The following is a 25,325-nucleotide window of genomic DNA, read 5'->3' on the forward strand; positions in this document are numbered from 1 at the left end:
CACTGAAATCTTAGGCACTTAGCTGAAAAAGGGAATGTGCTGGCTAGTTTTATGTCAACTTGTCATAACTATAGTCATCTGGGAGAAAAATGTCTCCATAAGATCAGAACATTTTCTTAATTGGTGATTGATTGGGAAGGGTCCAGTTCATTGTGGGTGTGAACACAATGTGGGCTGGTGGTCCTGGGTTCTATAAATAAGAAAGCAGGCTGAGCAAGCTATGGGCCTCTGCATCAGCTTCTGACTCCAGGTTCCTGCCCTGCTTGAGTTCCTGTCCTGACTTCCTTTAGTAGTGAACAGAGATATGGAAGTGTAAGCCAAATAAACCCTTTCTTCTCCAAGCTGCTTTGGTCATGGTATTTCATTACAGCAATAGAAACCCTAACCAAGATGGGGAATAACAGCCATGCTTCCTATGTATAATTTCATAAGAATTAACACATAGAGTGCTTACAAGAGTACCTCACATGTAGCAAATGCTTAACAAATTTTAGCTGTGATAAGCATCTGTCTAATTCTAATCCTTAGTCTCCTAGATCTCCACTCAGAATCATCTTATCAGTGGGGATTTGAAATTTAAATGTGAAACTCCTAACCTTTCTACCTGACTTGTTTTTGACCATCGTTCATCTTGTTATGTGATGTATGTATTTACGGTTTACTGCTTGTATCCCTACCCTGTCTCATGAATCTAAGCTCTATTAAACATAGGCATTCATTTGCTATGTTACTTTAGCACTCTCAAACCTACAAGGGAATCAGGAACATGGTAAGAGATGAACAGGTATCATCTTGCGATAAAAGCACTTCTTTACCTACAAACTGTCAGTTTATATTCTGGCTCTAGACAGTACGCCCCAAGGTTGTTTTTCCTCACATGACAGGACCTAGAAGTCCACACAATGCTGGGACTAAATGCATGAACATGTGAGTGCCACCTTTGTCCAAGACTTTGTCTCCCCCCCACTTCAGATTTCTTATCATTTCATGACCACTAAGGAGCTTCCCTTCATTGCCTCTGGTAAAATGGCAGTTTTATACTGGTAGGTAGTATTCAAACCGAGTAGGCCTTATTATTTATTTATTCATTGATTTTTAACATTTTCCCCTTCTCAGTTCATCATCAGGGAGGTGAAGAAAATGTCACATTTGTTCTAAAAAGAAAACACTAAAATTTTTGGTATGATCTCCATGAAGCTACACACCCAGGAATGAGGCAAACACAGTAACAAATATATCTTCAAATGCATAAGGGTGGCAGAGAATAAGAACAAGCAAAACTATTTTGGGTTTTACCCTTGATTAAAGTCAATCTCATTAGTGTAGTGTAGAACTCAGTGAACCTGATAAAGAAGTGACCACCTTACTAAGAAGTGACACTGACATTCAGGGCTTTCCTAACTAAAAGCCCTGCTACAGAACCAGACCAACAGAAACTGATGATTTTCATGTCTTTATTATGTGAAAGAGTTTCATGAAAGACACTTCAAGTAGGAAAAACAAAAATAAAGCAAATAAAAATGGGACAAGGGTGGAAGCTTCTATACACACAGACTCGGGGGTGGGGTGGGGTGTTGCCCTCAGCTGTGTAAGCAGAGGGCTTCTTTTTCCTGGACGTTTCAGGGATTGATAATGATAATGTTTTTCTTTTACTATCTTATAAAAACTTACCTTCATACCATCCAAAACAGACTAACCATACTGCAGTTGTTGTAAACTAATCTGAACTTCCTGGAGTTGGTCTATAGGTAGAAATACACTTGTCTTTATGATTTCTCTGTGTCTGGTACATGACTCCTGCAGGACACTTCTTTATGTTGTAATCATCTGTCACATGTATACACTGTCTACCAGTTGGATATTCTGAGATAAGGAGCCATGTATTATCTTTTATTTGCCTTTGTATTCTAGGCGTCTTGTGTCATAATTTGTCCCTTAGAGGAATTAAAACAAACAAACAAAAAAAAACACCTATTGCTGATTCTTCTTTCCAAAGAACAGCTACACTTATAGATCATATAAAAATGTTCAAACATTTTTCTTCCTTCTATTACTTTCAAAGTGCCCGATGTTAGGAAAAGCTCGTTTAAAATGTTTGATAAGGAACAAACTAAATATGCAAATACGTTATTTGTGAGATTTTTTTCTTTTAAGAAATGATCTCACCATGTTTTGTCCAGGTTTGCTTTGAACTCACTATGCAGCTTACACTGACCTCAAACTTATGATTCCCCTGTCTCATCCGTCCAACTGCTCCGATATCCTATTTGGGAGCTTTTATAAAGGCTTCATCTTCCACTTTCATATCACCTGAATCTTCACTACCCTAGACAACAATCTTTGATGGACAAATTTGGTACTTTTTACTCTTTGACTGCCAGTGATTCTGTGATTTTAAATTCTCTACTGTAAGTTACAGTAACTGGTACCTCGGCAATGGCTGCTACAGTTCCTGTGAAGCCAGTGCTAAGACCTCATGGATGAGTTTTAGCCCAAAGAAACCTGAGGTGTAATGCCAAGTGACAACAGATTCATGAAGAATTAGATAAACAATGCTTATCTTGATGCCCCTTTCAGATAAACTACCTAGAAAATGGCTTCTCTTCCTATGGTGTGAAGCCCATGAATCATTGAAATTTAAATTTTCATCTAACCTTCTTAAAGCAGAAAGTTCTTACAATAAAGTAAATTACTTTGGGCACAATATATCTGTTGCAGGATAAATGAATGCTTTTTATCTCTTATAAAGAAGAACAGCAGAGGTTGATTTGCTTAAGTATCAAAACCCATCACAAGAGATCTAAAGAGAGTTAATTCAAAGTAGAAATGTTCGAGTAAAAGAAGAAGATAAAAGACAGTTAAATTTTTCTGATTAATATATGAAAAATGACTTGGGGTATTAAAACAAAAGATTGCCAAAGAGGAAAATATGCATAAAGTTTTACCAGTGAATTTATAGTAGAACACAGAGAAAACTCCTGGCTAGACCACTACAGGGAGGAGGTTAAAGGTGCTGAGTATAAAGAAGAAATTCAGGTTTTAGTATTCCCACAATAAAGGAGATATTGCCAACTGTATCTGGTTGCTCAGCATAAAAATGTCATGTGTGGGACGGGATCAATGCTGTAAAATGTTTATATCCTTTTATCTAAACAGTTAAAAGTCTGGAAATGTAGCTTGAGGAAATAATGTAGTTATTTTAGACACACTTTGTGTCATTATTTATAAGAGTAAAACAATGGAAATAACCTAACTATCCAGTACTAGAAAAATAATTGCTTAAGTCAATGGCAAATTCACACAGTAGGTATAGTCATTAAACACAGTGTTAACTCATCACCACTGGACACTAGAAGATAGAAATAAAGAAAAGGGAAAGATGTTATAAGCAAATAAAGACCAACACAAAGCAGTAGCACCTATATTTCAATCACTAAGACTGCAAGAGAAACAGCTCAACTCAAAACCATGTTGCTTCTCAAGAAGTTGTAACAACTGTAAAGCTGGTCATAGTGGCATGTACCTATAATCCCAGCCCCAGAGAGGCTGAGGCAGAGACACTGTGAATTCAAAGCTAGTCTGGGTGTTAGTATTTAGGCATCTGTACTGACCTGCCCTTGGGGTTCTGATAGGACACACCCTCAGTTGCTGCCACTAAGAGCACCACCTTTGCGTATTCACTATGTTCCCTTTTAAAGGGCCCTGCTCACCTTCCATTCCTCCCTTCTGTCTCTCTTTCCTCTCCCCCACTGCTCCTGTCCCCAGAGGCTGGTCTCCTCCTTCCATTCCCCCTTTTTATAATCCCTTTCCCCTAATAAAAAAAACCCTCCATGAACTTTGTCACATGGTGTCTTTCTCTCTCATGCCCCTTTTTAAAATTACAACACTGGGCTACATAGCAAATTATTATCTCAACAAAACCAAACTAAATAATTATTATAAGTTGTGAATTTATAAAAATTTACATTTATATAAAATTTATTTATTTAAATTATAAATATTAGATCAATGAAATATACAAAGTAGCATCAAAGATCAGTGGGTGAGATAGCTGCAATACAATAAAATCAGTAAATTTCATATCTCTCATTCAACACTGGAAAGTTCTAGACAGAAAAATCAATTAAAAAAAAAAAAAAACAACCTGGAGGGATGGAGAGACTAGGTAGCTGTTAAAAGCATTTGCAGCTCTTACTGAGGACCTGAGTTCAGTTCCCACATTTCACACTGGGAAAGTCACAATTGCCTGTAACTCCAGCTACAGATTCCCAATGGAACACATTCTTCTAGGCTCTGTGGGAACCTACACATACATTGAACACACACACACACACACACACACACACACACACACACACACACACACACTCACACACACACACATCCCCACATGAAAAATTTTTAACAATATAGAACAAAACAAACAACAAAAAAACATGGACTTGGACAACGTTTCAGACCAAATTGACCTAATGCCATTTACAGAGTCTTCTGTTCAAAAGCAACAGAATATGTGTTCTCCTCAAATATACACAGAACCTTCTTCTGAAGAAAGCATATGTTGGGTATAAAACTTTTTTCTGCCTATAATGTTATTTAGTTAGAAATGAGTCACAGAAGCAGTCTTGTAAGATTCACAAATATGTACAAATTAAACAAAATACTCTTGAAATGATGGATCAAAGAAGTCAAAATAACTAGAACAAACATGGGAACACAGTAGGGCAAATGGACCAGATGCAGCCAAAGCAGTCCTGAGAGGGAAGTTCATAGAATACACTACACCAACAGAGAGGAAAACCCTCAGACAGACAACCTCATGTTGTAGCTCAATAAATGAGAAAAAGAAGAAAACAAGACAAACTAAGTAGAAGGTTGTTTCTTAGTTGTTTCTAAGACTAAGACACAATTTAGAGATTTTTAGAAAAATGATTGAAAAGATCACAGATGTTTTGAAAAGATCAAATCAACAAATGCTTTAGACTTATGAAGAAACAAGGAAATTCAAAAAAATTTCAGGAAGGAAGAGGAAAAATAAAACTGGGCAGTGAGACTTCTCAGTGAGTAAAGGAGTTTGGCACAAAAGCCTGACAACCTGATCTCAGGAAGCCATGTAAAGGTGGAAGTTGTCCTCTGATCTCCACATGGAAGCTGTGGCACAGGAATGTTCCAACACACACATCATATAAATAATTATAATAATAGGCCACATTAATAGCAATATTATGGAAATAAAAAAAAACCCAAACCAAACAACCAACCATGAGACTACTATGAACAAATTGGGTAATCTAGAAGAAATGGATGAATTTTTAAAAACATCAACTCACCAAGACTAAATAAGGAAAAACAAAAAAAACAAAAAACAGAATCTGAACAAAACAACACCAAGTAAGGACACTTAGTAATTAAAAGCTTGCCATCAAAGTTCCACTGCTAAGTTCTACCAAATATTTAAAGATAGAATACAGACTTTCCAGATCTTTGGTTTATTTGTCTTGAGACAGGGAACTGTTACAAAGCCCAGACAGCACACACCTCCATCCTTAGCTTTTGAGTGCCATACAGGTTTATGCTACCATAGCTGTCAGTTCTAAACATTTTATGAGATTAGCAATACCTTAAGAGTAAAGTCACTAGTCATTACAAGAAAATTACACAGCAATATTCCTAATGAACAGATACAAAACTTCTATAAAGTACTAGCAAATTAAATTAAATTCAACACAACATTTAAAAACTATGATCAAATGAGATTTGTCCTAAAGATGTGAGGATGGCTCACCACACAACAGTCAGTAAACATGATCCATTGCAATAACAAAAGGAAGAGCAACAGCAATAAAAACCCTACATGACTATCTCATTGATACAGACAAAGCATTTGTCAAGAGTCAACATCTGTTCATGGTAAAGCTTTTAAAAAATAAGTATAAAAAGGAAGATATATCAATATAATACAGGGGATATATGACAAGCCCACAAATGACATCACACTGAATACTGGAAGTGTGACAAATTTTCCTGTAAGATAAAAAATAAGAAAATAGGCTAAGGCAGGAGGTTACAAATTTCAGGCCAGCTTGGGTTACTACCGGCAGACACTCTCCCCCTCCCCACTCACAAAAAAAGGTATTCAAACAGGAAAGGAATATGTGAGATAACTGCTTGCTCATGGCATGGTCTTATAATTAGAAAACACTAAGCATCCACTGAAGTTCTAAAACTGATTGATAAATCCAGTAAAGTTGTAGGTTGTCGGTTAAAAATAAACATACAACATACAAACAAACCAGTAGCATTTCTATATGCTAACAAACTACTCTAATAAAAAATTAAGAAGCCAATCCAATTTATAATAGCACAAATAAAATACTTAAGAGTGAAATTAACCCAGTCGGTGGAAAATCTGTATGCTAAAAAGTATAAAATACTGAAGAATGAACCTAAAAATTCCAAAAGTGCAAATCTCAATAATATTGTTAAAAACTTCTTTACTCAAAGTGACCAGCAGATTCCATGCAATTCCTATTAAGATTCCAATGTCGGGCTGGAGACAGCAGAGACTGACTGCTCTTCCAGAGGGCTTGAGTTCAATTCCCAGCAACCACATGGTGGCTCACAACCATCTGTAATGAGACCTGGTGCCCTCTTCTGGCCAGCAGGCATATATGCAGGCAGAAGACTATACATAATAAATAAATCTTTAAAAAAAAATCCCAATGTCATTTTCCACAGAAGTAGAAAAACAGCCTACAATTTATATAGAAGCAGAAAAGATCTAAATTTCAAAGCAATCTTGAGCAAAATCCCCTAACCTGGAAGTCTCACACTCCCCAATTTCAAAGTATATTACACAGTTGTAATGAGAACAATGTGGTTTTGGCATTAAAAACAGACACAATGGCTAGTGAAATAGAAAACACCACAATAAACCAAAGTACCTATGGCCTGATTTTCCAAGAATATCCAATAGAGAAAGGGCAGTTTGTGTAATAAATATAGTATTAGGAAAACTGGATATCCACAGACAGAAAAATGAAAACAGATCCTTGCAAAAAGCAAAAGATATCTGTAAGTGAACTTGGTGTAGACTGGAGACTACATGTTATTTTGATGACACTGGGAAAAAGCTCTGGGAAACTGGTATAGTCAACAATGTCTTAGACAAGGCTCTAAAACCACAGGCAACAAAAACAGCAAGTAGGAGTCTTCAAACTAAAACACCCCTGCAAAGCAAACAACACACTGTGGAGGCAGCCCAAGGACTGGGAAAACATGCACATGCCATGTACCTGATAAGGGGTTAATTTTTAACTACATGTCAAAAGGAATGTAAAAAGTGCTCATCATCTGAGAACCAGGAAAATGAAAATGAAAACCATAATGAGATATCACCTCACACCCTTCAGAATGACTGCTAACAAAAAGAGGGAACAAATGTCACTCGGATTGTGGTACAAATGATTCCATGTATACTGTAGGAAGGGCATAAACAAGTACGTTAACAGATAAAGCTCTCTCAAAAGTGAAAATTAGACTTACCATATAATCCAGCAATCCCATAATAGGGATGCAGTGATCTATTCGGACTGGCACCTGGGGAAGCTGCATGGGACCAAACTAAGCCCTCTGAACTTGGGTGATAGTTATGTGGCTGAATCTATTTGGGGGAGCTCCTTAGCAGTGGGACCAGATTTTATCCCAGATGCAGGGACTGGCTTTTTGGAGCCCATTACATATGGTGGGATACTCCCCCCTGATTCAGGGGGGAGGGGCTTGCTCCTGCCTCAATTTGGTATCCCAGACTTTGGTGACTCTCCAAGGAAAGCCTTATCTCCTCTGAGGAGTGGATTGGGGGGGGGGAAATGGGGGGAAATTGGGGGGAGGTGGAGAAGCAGGAGAAGAGAAGGGAGGGGGAACTGGGGTTGGAATGTAAAATGAAAAAAAAAGTTTTTAATTAAATTTAAAACAAACAGCAGAAGAACCAGAAATTCAAGGTCATCCTCAGTTACATAGTGAATTTGAGGCCAGTCTGGGCCCCACGTGATTGCATCTCAAAAAATAAAACAAAAAATGTGACTATACAAATTTCTGGGAGGAAAATGCCATTATTTAAAAGATGGCCATCACTGGTAATGAGAATGTGGGTAGCATTTTTCCTTTGTTTTCTTTTCATATTTATGAACTTCTATATTTTTAATGGACATGAATTATTTCGCCAGTCAAGGGAAAAAGAAGTGTGTGATACATTCAAGAATAAGTCAAAGAATAGACAAGAATAATATCCTTTCTCTAACCAAGTTACAAATTGAGTCTAGTGTTTTAAAATGAATGAGCATTCATCTAAAACAAATGAGTGGACCATTCCTGTTTGTTTCTTTGGTGCATCCGAATATTAAACTGAAAATGAACACTTTAATGTCTTGTGCTCAATGGTCACTTAAAGTGTAGCTCTTATATTAACTTAGTCTTACATTTGGCTGATAAGTTTCTTGGGTAGCTGACTTACAGAAACAGCTATATATTAGGCTTTACTCTAAATGTTTCTTTTTCCCACCCCCAACTAACAGATAAAAGAGACCAAGCAGTATACTAGATAGGAAAACAGTTTAAACGATTAACTGCTAACAAAATGTTTTCAAATTGTCTAAGTAAATAATTCAATATTTACTAGGCCTATACCACAGCTAGGACTCTCATCAAAAGTATATAAAATGTACTGAAGGAGACAGAAGTGCACAAGTATTCAATGATACACCAATAATATGTAGAGGAGGGATACTTACTCAAAGCTTAGGGATGATTTTTGGAGGAGGTAGTATAATGAGCTAAGACTAAATTTTTCTTCCTTCCTCTATTTCATAAATAATTTATCTTTTAATTTTATTCGCCCAGATCTTCTGAGAATTTCCAATTTTGCTCACGGCTTTGTCTATGTGCTTCTTTCTTTCTTTTTAAATTAATTTTTATTTAAATTAAAATGATATTATTTACATACCAATCCCAGTTCCCTCTCCCTCCCACTTTCCCATTCCCCTCACCAACCCTCCCATCTCACTCCCCCATCCAGTCCTCAGGGAGGGTAAGGCCTCCCATGGGGGGAATCATCAAAGTCTGTCTATGTGCTTCCCCTAATGCCACAGTAGTACTAGGTGTACCATATACTAATGGTCTGTTCCATCCCCAGAATGGAAATTCCTTAACAACACAGTGTATCATGACTGGATAGTGACTACCTGTAAGCTAAGAAACTTCAGAGTAAAAATCAATATCACTAGGACCTCGATCTGGAATATCCCAGATCAAAACTGTGAGACATAAACTTCTGTCACTTAAGCCCCAGGCTACAAAATTTGATTTATGGAAACTCTAGTATGTTAAACAGATTTTGGTACTAAGAAGTGTGGTACTGTGTTGAATGATGACTGCTAGTGATGCTACACAAATCAGCAGTCTAATTCATTTTAGACTTCTTAATTTGCATCAGATACAGCTAGTAAGGTATGACTTGATTAGATTAATATTTGCACATGTAGTCTTTGATTTTGGAACCTATTAGTTAGCAACAAGAACCACAAGTTCCCAGAATTAAGGATTTTCTTCAACTAAGAGATAATCCCATACAGAACCACTTGTTGGTCTAACTTACTTTGTCTTTGCCTCCTTTAACAAAGAAGGGTCATCAGTGGCCAGATACACTCTTTTTTTATCCACTTTCATTCTGCGTTCGAGAAGCTGAAAATGTTCTTCAACGTGTACCATGTATTCCTCAATGGGATGGAAGGCTGCTTCTGTTCCCACTTTGTCAGTGCGTCTGACATGGACTCTGGGGAGAAGTGGAGAGCACACTGATAATGTACTGGTACTCAATTAGTATCCCTAGTCATGGGGGCACTGGAGACATATTAAAACATTTTCTCATTTATTCTCACCTTAGAAAATATAAAATCATTTCAAAACACTTCACAAATACTTTAACATAGCTGAATGTTGAATAGTACAGGTCAATATGAAAGTTAAGTAAAAGTTTTATGAAACACTTGCTTACAGAAAAAGTAATTGGCATATCCAAGAATATATGGGAACCTGGAATCAACAGATTTAAGTTTTTTGGTTTTTGAGACCAAAATCATAACGGAATTCAAAGCTTAAAGATAATGCTTGTAACATTCTTATGCCAAAGTTTATTAATTTTTTTCTTTCATTTTACCCTGTAAAGTTACTACCACTTCAGTTCATAGAATTTAAAGTCATCTAAGAAAACAAAGATCCATATGAACTTTTCCTGTAGTTTAAGACAAGCTAGCCTTTTAAAGATGTTGGTTATTTTATGTTCATGAAGTTACTACAGACTTTTTTTTGCATTTTTTTTCTCTATCAACTGCAAACAGAAACAGACCTCATTTTCTCATTTTGAAGAAAAGTCACAATGTTATAAAGCAAGGAATACAGACTTACACTGACCTGCAATGGCCAAGTCACTGACTTCCCAGCACTCTCCTGCATCTTAGTGTTGCCAAAGACAGGGTTATGTCTTGAATCTGGAGTCAGGGCTGTAGCACACTGGGGTAACTGTGCCACCTTCATGCTACTGTTTCCTTTGCATCCCAGACTATAGTCCAGTTGTGGATTTGACCACAGGAATAACTATGCAGTCATCTTTTCTTTCCTACATTCCTCTTAATCACTGTTTCTCTCAGGAAATTGGACTTGTTCCGTGTGTTCTATACAAATGAAGTGAGGCAGGGAGAATGTGCCACACTGAATTTCAATGAAGTCTGAGGAGATGAACACTATTTAATATTCTGGTTTCACTATGTACTTTCGTTACCTCTAACATTTAGAAGAGGGGTCAGTAACAACTCTACATATAAAGATTAAGAGATGAAGAAATTTGTGGAATAGGAAATATAAAAATAAAACCAAGGAGCTTCATAAAAAATGAAAGGAAGAAGAGCATCCGAGACAGCAGAAGGACACACTGCACCATTTGCTCTGCTGCCCTAACTGAACAAAGGGAGAATAGTCTTTTAAGTTTTAGAATCTTTGTTCTTTGGTGGGACTATGACTATTAAATATTATAAAATTTACAGTAAAAAGTAAACACATACAACTACTGCTATATATTACTGTTTAAGGGGAGGGGGATAGATTCTTACCCAATAACTGGATGTTTGAAGCCAAGCTTCTTGGTGGTTTCTTCTATTTCCCTTTCCAGCCAAGGTTGTGGACGGATCAAGTATTTGACAAACTGGGATACCCACCACACTGCAGGATCACCATGGACTCTCAGGAGTCGATCTGCAAGGTCTTCTGGTACAGCCAAGGGTAAGTAAGGAGGACGAGGATGGAGGCTGTCTACAATGGGGAGCTCGACCACTTGAACATTTTTGTCCTTCACTTCACCTAACAGAACATCAAAACACATCATCACTACACTACACTCCTTATAAACCTACCATGCAACAGAACTCACTCAGAGTACTTGTACCTTCACAGCAACTCTAAGGAAGTATTATGGTTTTTACTTGATACAGGAAGTCAAGAAATCTGCCTAAGGTGCCAGGGCAAATATAGTGAGAGAGATGAACATGCCTCTCAAGTTCATGGCCTTTCTAAAAATTATTATCACTTTATACTTCAAGTTAGGATGGTAACCAGATCCAAAGTATGTTAACAGTCATATGGTTGACAGACACAATCAGCTACTAAGTTCATGTTTTTTGTTTGTTTGTTTTGTTATTCTGCTTTGGAATTATACAGTAAGTGCCTCCAACTTCTAGCTTGTCATTATAGCAAATGGTCCTTGCATTTTTTTTTTGTAACAGACACTAGAAATAACAATAGATTACAATTATAAAATCAAGCCATCTGTATATTTTGTAGAAAACAATAGACAACTAAAAATATTTTTCTTGGCTAAATTAGATGTACTATATATTTTATTATGATAGTAACAGTAACTTGTTCCTTATTTATCTCGACAGTAAAGTTCAGAGATTAGGTAATCATTTTTACAGACAATGTTTGCTTTTGGAATTCATCTTGAATTCATCATTGCTATTTCTGTTCTACTAAATTTATAATGTAATGATAAAAAATATAAACCATAATTGACAGACAGTACAGTACCCTCAGACTTTACACATTAAAGATTACCCAGTAATAACTAGACCAAAATACTACACAGAAAAAATAAATTATACTAAGTTACAATTTTAATAAAAGAAAATGTCAGCATAAATATACAAAATAATTCCAGTTAAGATGTGGTCATAATCATGGGACAATTAAGGAAACAATATACTTATAAAGAATAAGCCTACAATATGTTGAAAATGTATTCACCAGTATGAAAGAAATATAATCTCTTTCTGTATATATGTATATGTAAATATATATGTTATATTATATATTTAATATATTATATATAACATACATAAATTTTAAAATAAATTGTCTGGAACACAGCCAATAAAGCTAACTGCATTGGTATTTTAAAATCAGCTTAGTATAGCTAAAATTTATAATTTTGGTAATATTTTACTTCTCTGCTATGTAAAATCATTTCAAGATTTTGAGAACAAAGTCTCTAAAAATATGACATTTGAATGAATGAACAGTAATAAAAAAATGAACCATCAGCATTTCAGTTCATCTAGTATGCCAGCTAAGAAAGAACTGGGCACCTTTTTCAGAAGAGGGATGTGGAGAAAGAGTGTGAGGGGAAGACGGAGATGCATTTTAAATTACGTTGTACCAGTCTCCCCTCAGACAAGGAAGTCATTGGCGCTTTCCCAGGTATGGAAATGACCAAAGGTAAGACAACCAAAAAAGAGAAAATACAGAATGAAAAGAAAAGGGAAAGGGTAGTTATCTGTAATTAAAAAACAAAACAGAGTAAGGAAGGAAGTCCTTACACTGGGCATAGTGTATGGTTATAATCTCAGCTCTTAGGAGGTATGAGCAGGAGATTCTGTGTTCAAAGCCAGCATGGGTTATATGTAGTAAGATGTCTTTAAACAGCATTGCTATTGGGCTTAATGGAAGAAAGAAAGGAAGGAAAAAGAAAATAAAGATAGCAGCATTACCCAGTCTCATATAGACCCATAAACATGTATACCTACACAAAAACAGAGTTAGTGGGGCTGTCTTTGTTACTTCTTCCTATAAGGTTATTCAAAATGTTCAACCTAAGTAGCTCAAATTTCACTAGTAAGAAAGCAGTATCCTCTGATGGCACCAAGTCTTCAATTTCTTTATTGCTAACCCTTCTGGCAACTTGCAAAATGGAATGAAAACTGTATCTACACCTTCCAGCTAGAAGTACAGTCTTGTTGATTTTTTGTTCTTACCTTCATTAATTCATTATCTTGTTCAAATATTTGAGGAATTATATTCAAACATTTGAGGAACATTATAAACCAAACACTATAGTAGTTAGAATATAAAATGATAACATGCTTCACCAAGCAAAAACTACAAGATTTCCAGTTCAAAACCTCATATAAATTGCACGGTTTACAGTTTAACAAATAAAACATCACTGTTAGCAAGTGTGCTTTCAAAAAAAGACTGTCTTGCAAAATATCAAAAAAGGTATTTCTACAGAATTAAAACATTAGTTTCCTCAGTAATTGTGCGTGCGTGCGCGCGCGCATACACACACACACTAAAATACTAAGTGAATGAATTTGCTTTGTTTTGTTTTGTTTTTCGAGACAGGGTTTCTCTGTGGCTTTGGAGGCTGTCCTGGAACTAACTCTTGTAGAACAGGCTGGTATTGAACTCACAGAGATCCACCTGCCTCTGCCTCCCAAGTGCTGGGATTAAAGGCGTGCACCACCACCACCGGCTGTGAATGAATTTTATAGATGTTAGCCATAACGATGAATCTACTGAAATTCAAGTCATGCTTCTGAATTTTATGTGCGTACTACTGTTTACTGGCAGTTCTGAGCCCAGCCAGGTTTCTGTTAGGGGGAGATTACTAGAAAGGACTTATTTATTTATGAATTAGGTTTTAAAGGGTGAGAAGTGCTTTCCCCTTGCATCTTTCTGCATTACAAGTAATCTAGCTAAGCGTAGGTTGCATGTAAATGTTATGTAATTGAACACAGGGGCTCAAGCATCTATGGATGTGAAGGTTTTGGTATTTCCTGCAGCCCATGAACAGCCAGGGGACCGTACATTATTACTGACCATTGTCACCTAGACATACATCCCTAAAAGTTTTTCTTCCAATGTAAATGAAACTTTGCCCCCTTTTCATCAACAGTTGCCCTTTTTCCCTCAGATCCTAGACACTAACTTCTGTTGTCTCTATGAGATCAGTTTTTTTTTTTTTCAGATTCTATGTATACATGAGATTATATAGTATCTCTCTACTTCTGGATTATTTCAGCGAAAGAATTAAATTAAATAAAGTTGTAGAAATTAGTAACACTTTAAAATATCACTAACAAAGAAATTAAGAAAACAATCTTATTTGCAATAGCACAAAACTCTTTAAACAATCTGATGAAATATCAAAATACCAGAAACACAAATAAATGGAAACATAGCCCATGCACATAGGCTAGAAAAATTAATGTTAAAATATTCATAGTACCCAAAGTGATCTATAGCAATGTATTCCATATCTCAATTATAAAGTCATTTTCCAAAAAAATACAAAAATGCAATTTTTATGCAACTATACAAATACCCCAAAGAGCCAAAGTGATCCTCAAAAGGAAGGAGCAGAAGCTGGAGGCATTACATTTGGATTTCATAGTGTAATCAAAGCAGGATGGTACTGGCATAGAAACAGACACAGTGACCAGACACTTAAGGGTTTACAGATAGTTGAGCTCCATCAAGGTCCCAAGGGCATATACAGGTATCTCTTTTGTAAATGGTATTAAGAAAAATAGATATTAACATACAGGAAAATGTATTCATATACCATAGACATAAATGGACTCAAAATAAAGACAAACATAAAATAAGAAACAATAAAGCTACAAAAAGACCAAAACCAAATTAGGAAGAGCTCCACAACATTGGTCCAGACAATGATTTAATGGATGAGACTTCCAAATCATAGGCAACAAAACAAAAACCACACAAATGGGATTGTAGCAAACTAAAATGCTTCTGCAGAGCAAAACAAACAACCCAGTGAAGAGACAACCCAAAATCAAGAAAAATGTTTGCAAACCATGTAATTGATAAGGGGCTAATCTCTAAAATATACAGAATCCAAACACTGGAAAAGTATGAAAACAAATAATCTGATTTAAAAAATAGGCAATGGATCTAAGTAGACACTTATAAATAGAAGTATAAATAGACAAGTATAAGGAAAATGCTCAACATCTCTAATCAACAATAAACTCCATATCAAAACCACATTAGGATGGTAGAAAAACACAGACGATGATTAATATACATTGCCAAAGTTGTGGTGAAAAGGGAAAATTTGTGATCCAGTGGGATGTAAATCAGTGACCATTTTGAAGCAACATTTAAAATGGAAATGATTTGAGAACAGAGCCTCTGATCAAAGGCTCTGTTGAGATGTGACTACTTTGAAGAAAGTACAGAGTCAACCTTCAGCCAGAGGATGCTCTGTGTGGATAATCCATACAGAAGTTAACAATACTACTCATTTGTGAGCAATCAGCATCAACTAGCCTGTGCTTTATACTATGGACTGCTTGGTTCAAACCAAACCAACAGTGATCATTATAGCTGAGAGATCCATTTTCAAGACTGCCTCTATACTATGGTTTGAATGTTAAGATCTAAACAGAGGAATAGTTCTATGACACTGGTCTGGGCAATGATTCCAACATTGAAATCCTAACCCCCAATATTAGTATCCTTATAAAAGATACCCACTTTATGAAGCTTATTTATCCCTTCCATCATGTGAGGATGTGGTAAAAAGATACTGCCTTAGTTACTTCTCTATTGCTATGAGGAAATACCATGACTAAGGCAACTTACAAAAGAAACCGTTCAATTGGATTTACAGTTCTGGAGGGTGTGAGTCCATGATACCAAAGTGCAGAATGGCGGCAGACACAGCTGAGAGCTCATCTGGAACTGCAAGCAGGTAGCAGAGTGCCATGGGAATGGCACTTGGCTTTTGAAACCCCAAAGACCACTGCCAGTGACATACCTCCCTCCAACAAGGCCACATCTCCCAAGCAGGTCTATCAATTGGGGACCAAGTGTTTAAACATGAGTCTATGGGGCCCATTCTTGTTCAAGCAGAACTTCACCTGACAAAGTATCTACAGGACAGTGAGAAGTTGTTAAGACACTGTTGCTTAAATTCCACTGAGTCTTACAGTATTTTGTTACAGCAGCAGACTATGATGCACATCTTATTAAGGACCCTGTTTTACAAGGCCATACTTTCTGATAAGGATACAAACTACTTACAGGCTTCTTAGTGCACTTACATCCCTCTCCTGGAAGCATGCCTCTTTGAAAGGGATGATTTTCATAGCTAGACTCTGTAGAAAAGGTTTAAGAAGCTTAACACATAACATGAGTGAATGGATTCTGATGTTAAGAATAGAGGATTTGGGATGCCAGGTATAAATGCTACTTCAGAGATTAGCAAGATTTAGGAGGGAACTTTTTCTTTTTAAAAATACAATATGTAGACAGGAAAGTAGTGGTGCACATCTTTAATCCCAGCACTCAGGAGGCATGGGCAGGAGATCTCTGGGTTCAAGTTCAGCCTGGTCTACACATCGAGTAACAGGACAACCAGGGCTATACCATGTCTGGACCCCCCACCCCCATTACAATATGTTTATTTATTCTTTGAGAATTTAACACAATGTATTTTGACCATATTCATTCCTACTCCTCACCTCTACACCTGCTTTCAGCTTTGTGTCCTCTTTTTTATTTTTTAAAATAACCACCAAGTCCAATTTGTGGTGTCCATGTACGCAAGAGTATGGAGCCATCAAGTGGAGTGTGGTGAGTCTACCAGGTGCCACATCCTTAAAGAAAACTGACTGTGAGAGAATACCAGGATGTCTGCTGTAAAACAGTGTCTCTGCATAAACAAGACCTGAACGATGACAGCATCGATAGATATGTCAACATGAAAGGGGGGGAATCTCCTGTGCTCCCACCCTTACACAAAGGACTACTAATTAATGCTGAGAGGGAGAATTAGCTCTCTCAATTATGAGCCTCCTAATTGGTTATCTAATACAAACTGGTCAGCCCTTAAACCATAGGCAAATATACAAAAAATGGGCTCATCAAATTATATTTAAATATTTATCCGTGTGTGTGTGTGTGTGTGTGTGTGTGTGTGTGTGTGTGTGTGTGTGCGCGCGCGCGCGTGTGCGTGTGCGTGTGCGTGTGTGCGTGTGTGTGTGTGTGTGTGTGTGTGTAACAGTATCAAAGAAAATAAGGATTATCATTTGAGGAGGGCCATGAAAGGAGTTGAAGGAAGGGGCTAGAGGAAGGAAAGAGAAGAGCTGAAGTAATGTAATTATATTTTAATTAAAAATGTATTTTCAAAAGCACTGTTTTATTCACCCTTTCTCAATAAACATTTCTGAATTACTACCCCTTCAAAAAGAAGAAACAAGAAAACCGACTCTTCCCTCCCTCAGAAGCTATCAATAACCCCTCAGTTAGGAGTGGAGGTATGTGAGCCCCTTCCCCCTCCATCCTAGAATGCTATCTTGAGCTTGTATAGGCAACCACAGCTGTTGTGAGTTCATGAGTACAATCGTCCTGTCATATCCAAAAGACATCACTTTTCTCTGGTCCTCCCAGACCTCTGGCTCTTACAATTTTTTTCTGTATATGCTTTTTTTTTGGGGGGGGGTTATAGGTTTCCACATGGTGTTTTCAAACATCCTTAATGTTAATCACACACATCCCCACCCCTCAGCCTTTCTTAAGTCACAACTCATAAAACTGAGAATGTCCAAGACAAGTCTTCAGAAGGCTTGAGAAAAACACAAGACATACATTTTGCTTCAGGGAAAGAGATTATCAGTATCTTTTTAGTGGTTAGAATAGCTGTCTGTTTCCTAGATTCAAGCCTCAAAAAGATGTTTCTTTCACTACCTCTATAGGCAAACAGACAGAGTGAGGTCTTCATATTCCCTTCCTATTACCAGCAGTGGGAGCTTCAGCCTAATACTGTATTCGGGCAGTAATGCCTGAAGAGTTCTCCCTCAAGGATCTCCACCCAGGTCTTGCTCAGATCTTGACTTATATAGCAGAAAAGCATTTCAAGACAAGTCAGTGTGAAGCAGTCAGGTTCATTAAGTAAGGATAGCATACACTTACATTTAAGTGTGGGGAGGAGGGAAGGAGAGGGGAGACAGGGACAGAGAGGGAGGAGGAGGGAGGCAAGGTCAGAGAGAAAGAGAGAGTGGGGAGATCCTAAGAAAAATACATATGGCTTTTGAAGTTAAATTAATTTATAGCTAGGCTCAGAAATTAAGCAAAGTTTGAAAATTAAGTAAAAACATGCAAGCTTGTTTACTTCATTTTCTGATTTTAAACTGTATCCACTTATGAGTACATACTGTGTACTGCAAGGATAACCAGTCCATGATCCCAGAGAAGCTGGGTGACAAGGAGAACCCTAAGAGAGACATACATGAATCCCCCACAGTAGGGTAAATAGACAAGATCTCCTGAGAAAATTGGGAGTGGGGATGAAGTGGGGAGGGAAGGCAGAAGGGGAGGGAGAGAGGAAAGGGAGAGGGAAGGAAAACATGAGGAAAAGGGATGGTTGAGATGAGGGAAGAATAGAGAGGAAGAGCAAGAAAAGAGGTATCTTTATTGAGGGAGTCATTATAGGGCTAGTGAGAAACCTGGCACTAAGGAAATTCCCAGGAATCCGTAAGGATGACCCCAGCTAGAACCCTAAGCAATAGTGGAGAGGATGCCTGAACTGGCCTTCCCCTGTAATCAGATTGATGACTACCTGAATTATCATCATAGAACCTTCATCCAGATGGAAGCAGATGCAGAGATCCACAGCTAAGCACTGAGCATAGCTCCCAGAGTCCAGTTGAAGAGAGGGAGGAGAGATAATATGAGCAAAGGGGTCAAGACCATTTTGGGGATACCCACAGAAACAGCTGGCCAGAGCTAGTGGGAGCTCACCGACTCTGGACTGACAGCTGGGGAACCTGCATAGGATCAAACTAGGTCCTCTGAATGTAGGTGACAGTTGTGTGCTCGGCTAGGGCATATTGTGGGGCCACTGACAGTGGGATCAGGATTTATCCTCAGTGCTTGAACTGGCTTTTTGGAGCCCATTTTCTTTGGAGGGATACCTTGCTCGGCCTAGATATAGAGGGAAGGGCTTTGGTCTTGCATCAAAGTTATGTGCCAGACTTTGTTGACTCCCCATGGGAATCCTTACCCTCTCTGAGGAGTGGATGGGGATGGAGTGGGGGTAAGGTGAGGAGGGCAGGAGGAGGGGAGGGAGTGGGAACTGGGATGGGTATATAAAATGAGAAATGATTGTTTTAAAATAAAAAAAACACAAAAAGGAAAAGAAAAACAATGTATTGGGTGTCTATATCAAATCCTTTTCTAGCTTTGTTTAAAAAAAAATTCCCTCTGTACTGAACTGTAAGGAGATATGTTGTTGGTTTAAAGATGTGAAGATATATGCTGATAATGCTAAAACTCAAAAATCACATGTAGTTTGGCCGTAAGCAAACCATGATTCATTTGCTGTTTTAACATTCTTGAGGTGACTCTTTGGAAAAAAATGGAGTCTTTATATGGGCACTCTTCTTGGTGATTCTCCCCACACACCACCCAGTAGTGTAAAAATTCTTGATTCTTAGCCAGTGAGAAACATACAACAGATCCTAGGGTTCAGGGATGTCTTTTACTCCTGATGTTGCACTAATGTTCCCTTAGTTTCTATTCTTCCTCATTTGTAGGAGTTACTTTGAATGATATAGCTGCTAGATGCCATCACAGACTTCTTTCATTTTAATGTCTGTAAGAGGGAAAGGAATCAAAGAAAATGTATAGAGGCAATGTCAATTTAGATGGTACCTGGTAACATACAGTGATCAAGAGTAGAAACTTTGTAATCACAAACATTGATGTTCAATCCTTTATCACTTAACAGCTGTGTGACCTCAAATGATAGATATTTAACTTGATTCTGTTTCTTCATTGGGAAAATGATATTAGTAACATTACCTACTCATCTGTAAATTGGGACAGTAATAGTTATTATTATCAATGATATATTATCAAGTTATTTTAAGAATGAAATGAGATGCTGCACATAGAAAGCTAAACAATAGGGGCTGGAGAGATGGCTTAGTAAATAAAGTACTTGCTGGGCAAATATGAAGACCTAAGTTCATATCCCTGCATCTAGGTAAAAAGCTGTACATAGCACAACCTGAAGTACTGGGGTGACAGAAATATAAGAATCTGAGGCTTGTTATTGAGCTAATCTAGATGGACTTGCTGTAGGTTCAATGAAAGACTCAGCCTCAAGAGAGAGACAGAGACAGAGACACAGAGAGACAGAGAACAATCGAAGAAGGCATTTGATATTGACCTCTGGTCAGTAAATGCAGGTATACACACATGCACATGCATCCCTCTCACACACATACAAGAAAGCTAAACACAATACCAAATGCGGAGTCATTCTTAAAACATTATCTATCTTGGAGTCAATTCTGCTGAAAAATTCTCAAGAAGCATCTATAGTTTGGCCCAGAATAGACAATCTGCCAAAATATACTCTCTGAAAAATACATGGCAGTGCTCTCATTTCAGTGACTGTTTTATACCCAAGTCATGTCTTATCCATGCTGTTTACCACAGACAATAAAACAGTATGCAGCTTTTGCAGCTTTTATCCTTTCAAAATATTTCAACAAATGATCAAACTAAACAGTAGGGACTTCTGCGATTTAAATATTAGGAAATTTGATGTTACTACACAACTTGACCAAAACTCCACTCTACTCAGAAACAGCTAGTTGTCTGAGCCACTGAGAAATTCTGTTCATATTTCAATAAGTTTTTATGTTTAACTTAAGAATACAAAGATTATACAGATTCCTGGGATTTTCTTCAAGAGTATATGTCCAAATCCAACAGATTAAATTCTTACTAAACTGAGACTTGATATAGAAGTCAAGAATAAGAAAGGAAATAAAGTCTAAACACTAACTAGTTATAGTGAGACCTCTAACTGTGTGGACAGCCCTTAAATTTTTTTTCATTTGAATAAAAACATGGCTGTTTACAGAAATCAATAAAAAACAAAAATATGAGGTCTATTCTTTGGTATTAAAACAATGAAAACACAAATATTTATATCCTGGTTTAATGACAGAGATCCTTTCTCATTTAAAATACATATGATAAGCTATTAACAAGTCAACACCTGGGCTACCTTTGTTTTGTTTTCCAATCACATCAGTGGATAGAGATTGCTTTTTGAACAAAAATAAGACACTGTCACCTGCCATATGAATTCTATCTCTGCTCTGCTTAGGCAGCAACTCAAATGACTATTGTCATTGCCAGTATGAAGGCTTCAACCAATTGAAGGAAAAGTTCTAAATTCAATCACATGAATCGCAGCACAGTGTTGGCAACATTCTAAAGACAGAATATCACACCCTGGGAATGACTGAGCTGCATTTACTAGCAACAGAAATGCCTTGTAAAGGCAACTGGACTCCAGACCTCAGTGTCATTCTGTATTGGAGACTAAAAGAGCAGCTGTTAGAAAACATGTTCTATCTTGGGGGTTTAGAATTTAGGTGGACAGGACAATGTCAAAAGAAAAAGGCCAAGGAGGTTTGACTGACCATGACACTAACCAAAAGGATCCCTGTAGTCATTCTGAATTTCTGAAACAAATTTGCTAATTCTATATATACCTAGAAAGATATAGACCATATCTCTACATATCATTACCCAGAGGTTGCTAGTCTATGGGCTACTTATGAAAAGGATACTGTCAGGCTGATGAGATGGCTTAGTGGATAAAGGCATATGCACCAAGCCTGATGACTTGAGTTTTATTTCCAGGACTCATATGGTAGAAGGGGAGACTGATTTCTGTAATTTGTCCTCTGATTTCCACACTAATGTAATGGCACAAGTGAGTTATGGTACAGTGATGATGGTGTGTTAGTGTATACACTAGACAAATAAATAATGAAATAAATAAGCAGAGGCAACAAAAAGTTTAAAAGCATGTTGTCAACAATCTTTCATGGCTTGTAAGGTGTTGATTGGTTGTGCTTTTTTTTTTTTTTTTTTTTAGTAAGTTAGTATTTTCTCTTATTTTGATCCTTCCAGCTCCAAGGGTGCCAAAGACACTTAAGCAGCTTTTCTCATTGGCAGAACAAGAAAATAGAGGAACAGATACCTAGGAGGACAAAGGTCTTTTTTCATTGAATGTACCAAAATCAAATTCCAACCTTCCTTTTCTCATAGAAAGTCAGTCATGCATTATTCCCTTACTATCTGTTATATCTTTGTGCAGTGTGCAGCCATAAGACAGGACCCAAAGGTAACTGACTGCTTTGAAATAATTGGAAAAGGTGACTAGAGTAAGAAGGCATACCATCAGAATTTAGTGTGGCATTGTTGGTTGGAAAGCTGAAGTTCTTTGTGGGAATTTTAAAGCTGCTTCCATGATTAATACACTTGGAGGATTGCCAATGAGATGTCATGATGGATTTAAGTCATTTATAGTTTTTGTGCTGAATTATCTCCTGATTATGTTGAATCATATTGTTGAATTTCAGACCTAATGATAGGCTAAAGGCCAATCCTAATACCCTAAGATTCAAGAATCATAACTAGATTGGCTGAGGATAGCTCCATGATAAATGTTTGTCTTGAAAGCAGAAACATCTTAGTTTAATCTTGTAATCCTAGTGCTAGCGAGGGGGCAGATAGATTTCTGGGGTTTGCTGGCCTGCAGCCTAATCTAATAGGTGAGTACCAGTCTAGTCACAGACCCCCATCTCCCACCCCACCCAAAAGCAGATGGCACTGGAGGAATAGCTGAGGTTGGTTGTGTTCGAATTTCCACATGCACACACAGAATTTTAACTAGAAATTCTAAGTACACTACAAGGGAAGAAAATATATGTTGAGAAAGTAAATAATAAAAAATCAGGCAAGTATTATGTGACAAAGACCAGAGGATAACTTAGCACAGCATTGAGTACCACCGTAATACAAAGTACTGATGAAACAGTCATGCATCTTAGCCTACTAAAACAAAGACTAGAGAAGAAAATCCCCTTGTGTGGGCTACTCCAATATGTGGGGTACCAAAAACTCCAGTCATCACTTTGATCTTAGACTCCTGCGTCATGTTAGACTGTAGCAAACATCTGCTTTCCCATCTGCCTCAGCTTCCACTGTGACAACAGGTTCAGATGTTGGACATGGCCTCATGTGCCAACAACTGCTACTGCCACCACTGTTACTGACATGGTATAACTCACCCACTTTCCCTGAATTAAGCAACATCTTTAGTCAGAGAGCTAACATGTTACAATCAGTGCAGCAAACTGTCATAGCTGGGACAATTTCTGTAAAGATGTTGTTCAAAGATGAGCACCTTTTCTGTTTACCAGGGAGAAGGTTAGGGGATATCCACATAAGAATAAAAGAGCTACCAAGCAAAATGCACCAAACCTTAACTAATAGATTAGAAAGTGGAAGAAGGAAGAAGTTACATATAGAAAATAGGGCAAGCAGAGCATGTCTGGTACTGTGGGAAGCAGGTTTTGGTTTGTCAATGCCTTAATATTTATAAGATAATTGTAATTATATAACTTGATAGTTATATTTCTCATGAAATTTCTAATTAGACTGAAAATATGGGGCCCTGTCAGCATATATATGCTGGGCAAGAACCTTCCCCTCCAGGCAGTTTTTCATTCTTTACAGCATGCTGTTCAAGCTGGAGATACTTAACTATTAACAGGACTCAAAGTCTTAGTTGGCTTATCTCAAAGTACTACCTTCATCTCAAGTATAAGATAACAGTAGGGATGAGAGTTCAATGCTAGTTCTCTCAAATGCTTTGTTCCTTCTCAATTACATCATTTCTTCCTTGTTGTCTCAGCAACTACCACTGCCCCAGGGACATAATAAGCACAGCATAGATGCTTAATTGAAGGAATGAATTATTTTAATCATATATAAGCAGTACACTTAATAAGGACCCCACAGTCAGATGTAGGAAATAATCATTTGGTTATAAGTGAGCCCTACCATCAGCATCACAATCTCAGAGTTACATGTACATTTTAAGGCTTGTGAATGTTATCAGTTTTGCCAATTTTTAAGATGAAAAACAGGCAACACTACTCAGGTTCTGCCTTTATACCTTTACCAGTTTGTAGACAACAGCTCAACACCTTGAATACTTAAGAGAAGTGTATATAGTATTTACAAAGCTACCTAGATATCACTAGTCTTCACTCACACACTACTTCAGAAAACAGGAATCCTACCTTAGATCCAACAAGCATTTCATTAAAATATGCTATCTACATAGCACATGACAGGAAAAGAAATATTATTCTTGTTTTTGTCAATTTTGTTATGTCACTGTGTATTTGAGGGAGTGGGACACAATTTCCCAGGGGAAAAAAGTCACCTTTGAGAGTGATGAGTGATAAACACTGTAGAAAATAGAATTTAATTAGTAAATAGTATCAGATGCTATGATTAGTTTTTTACATGAAGCACAGAGCCAGAAGACATTACTTTGCTCATGTGTTATTACTAAAACATTACCTGCATTCAGAATTTTGTGAGTTTCACACTGGGTTTTAACTTGAAGTATATAATGAAATCACTTAGAAGAATCTTACTTTGAAAATTTCTATATATCATAATAGAGAACATAAAAATAAATGAAGCATTTCATTTAATACTTATTTTCATATTCCTTTTATTACTATTTGTGATCATTATATCATTATAATAAAACATACAGTACTTTGTTCAGTTCCAGAAAATTTTCATGAATTATAATAACTCAGTTTATACTTAAGAGTTCTCTGTACTCTTTAACAGCCTCTGCCTACTAGGGTTTTATCAAGACTCACCTAAGTGAGGGAAATGAAAGATACAACTAAGGCTCCCTAAAGTCTCAGAAATTGCTTTAGAATGCCCTTCTTCCTCATACTAACACATTAACAGGACTGAGGAAGAATAACAAAGAATAAGAGCTAAAAGAACTGCCCTTTAAAGGAGTCTCTAAGAATGTTTAGGACAACAGATCACTAAAGGAAATTTCT

General features: G+C 37.1%; 1 protein-coding gene across 8 annotated transcripts in view; it reads right to left on the reverse strand.

Moving 5' to 3' along the window:
• The window catches only part of Fut8 (fucosyltransferase 8), a 206,669-nt gene that overhangs the window by 10,825 nt on the left and 170,519 nt on the right, over positions 1-25,325 (reverse strand). For all 8 annotated transcript variants that reach the window (XM_035444994.1, XM_035444999.1, XM_035444998.1 and 5 more), the window contains 2 exons: positions 11,163-11,409; positions 9,653-9,829 (listed from right to left, as the gene is read on the reverse strand). In XM_035444994.1, the coding sequence (XP_035300885.1) occupies positions 9,653-9,829; positions 11,163-11,409 (424 nt within the window). The remainder of the gene's footprint in view (positions 1-9,652; positions 9,830-11,162; positions 11,410-25,325) is intronic.

The sequence above is a fragment of the Cricetulus griseus genome, chromosome 5, assembly GCF_003668045.3.
Source record: "Cricetulus griseus strain 17A/GY chromosome 5, alternate assembly CriGri-PICRH-1.0, whole genome shotgun sequence".
In the NCBI taxonomy this organism is placed as follows: domain Eukaryota; kingdom Metazoa; phylum Chordata; class Mammalia; order Rodentia; family Cricetidae; genus Cricetulus; species Cricetulus griseus.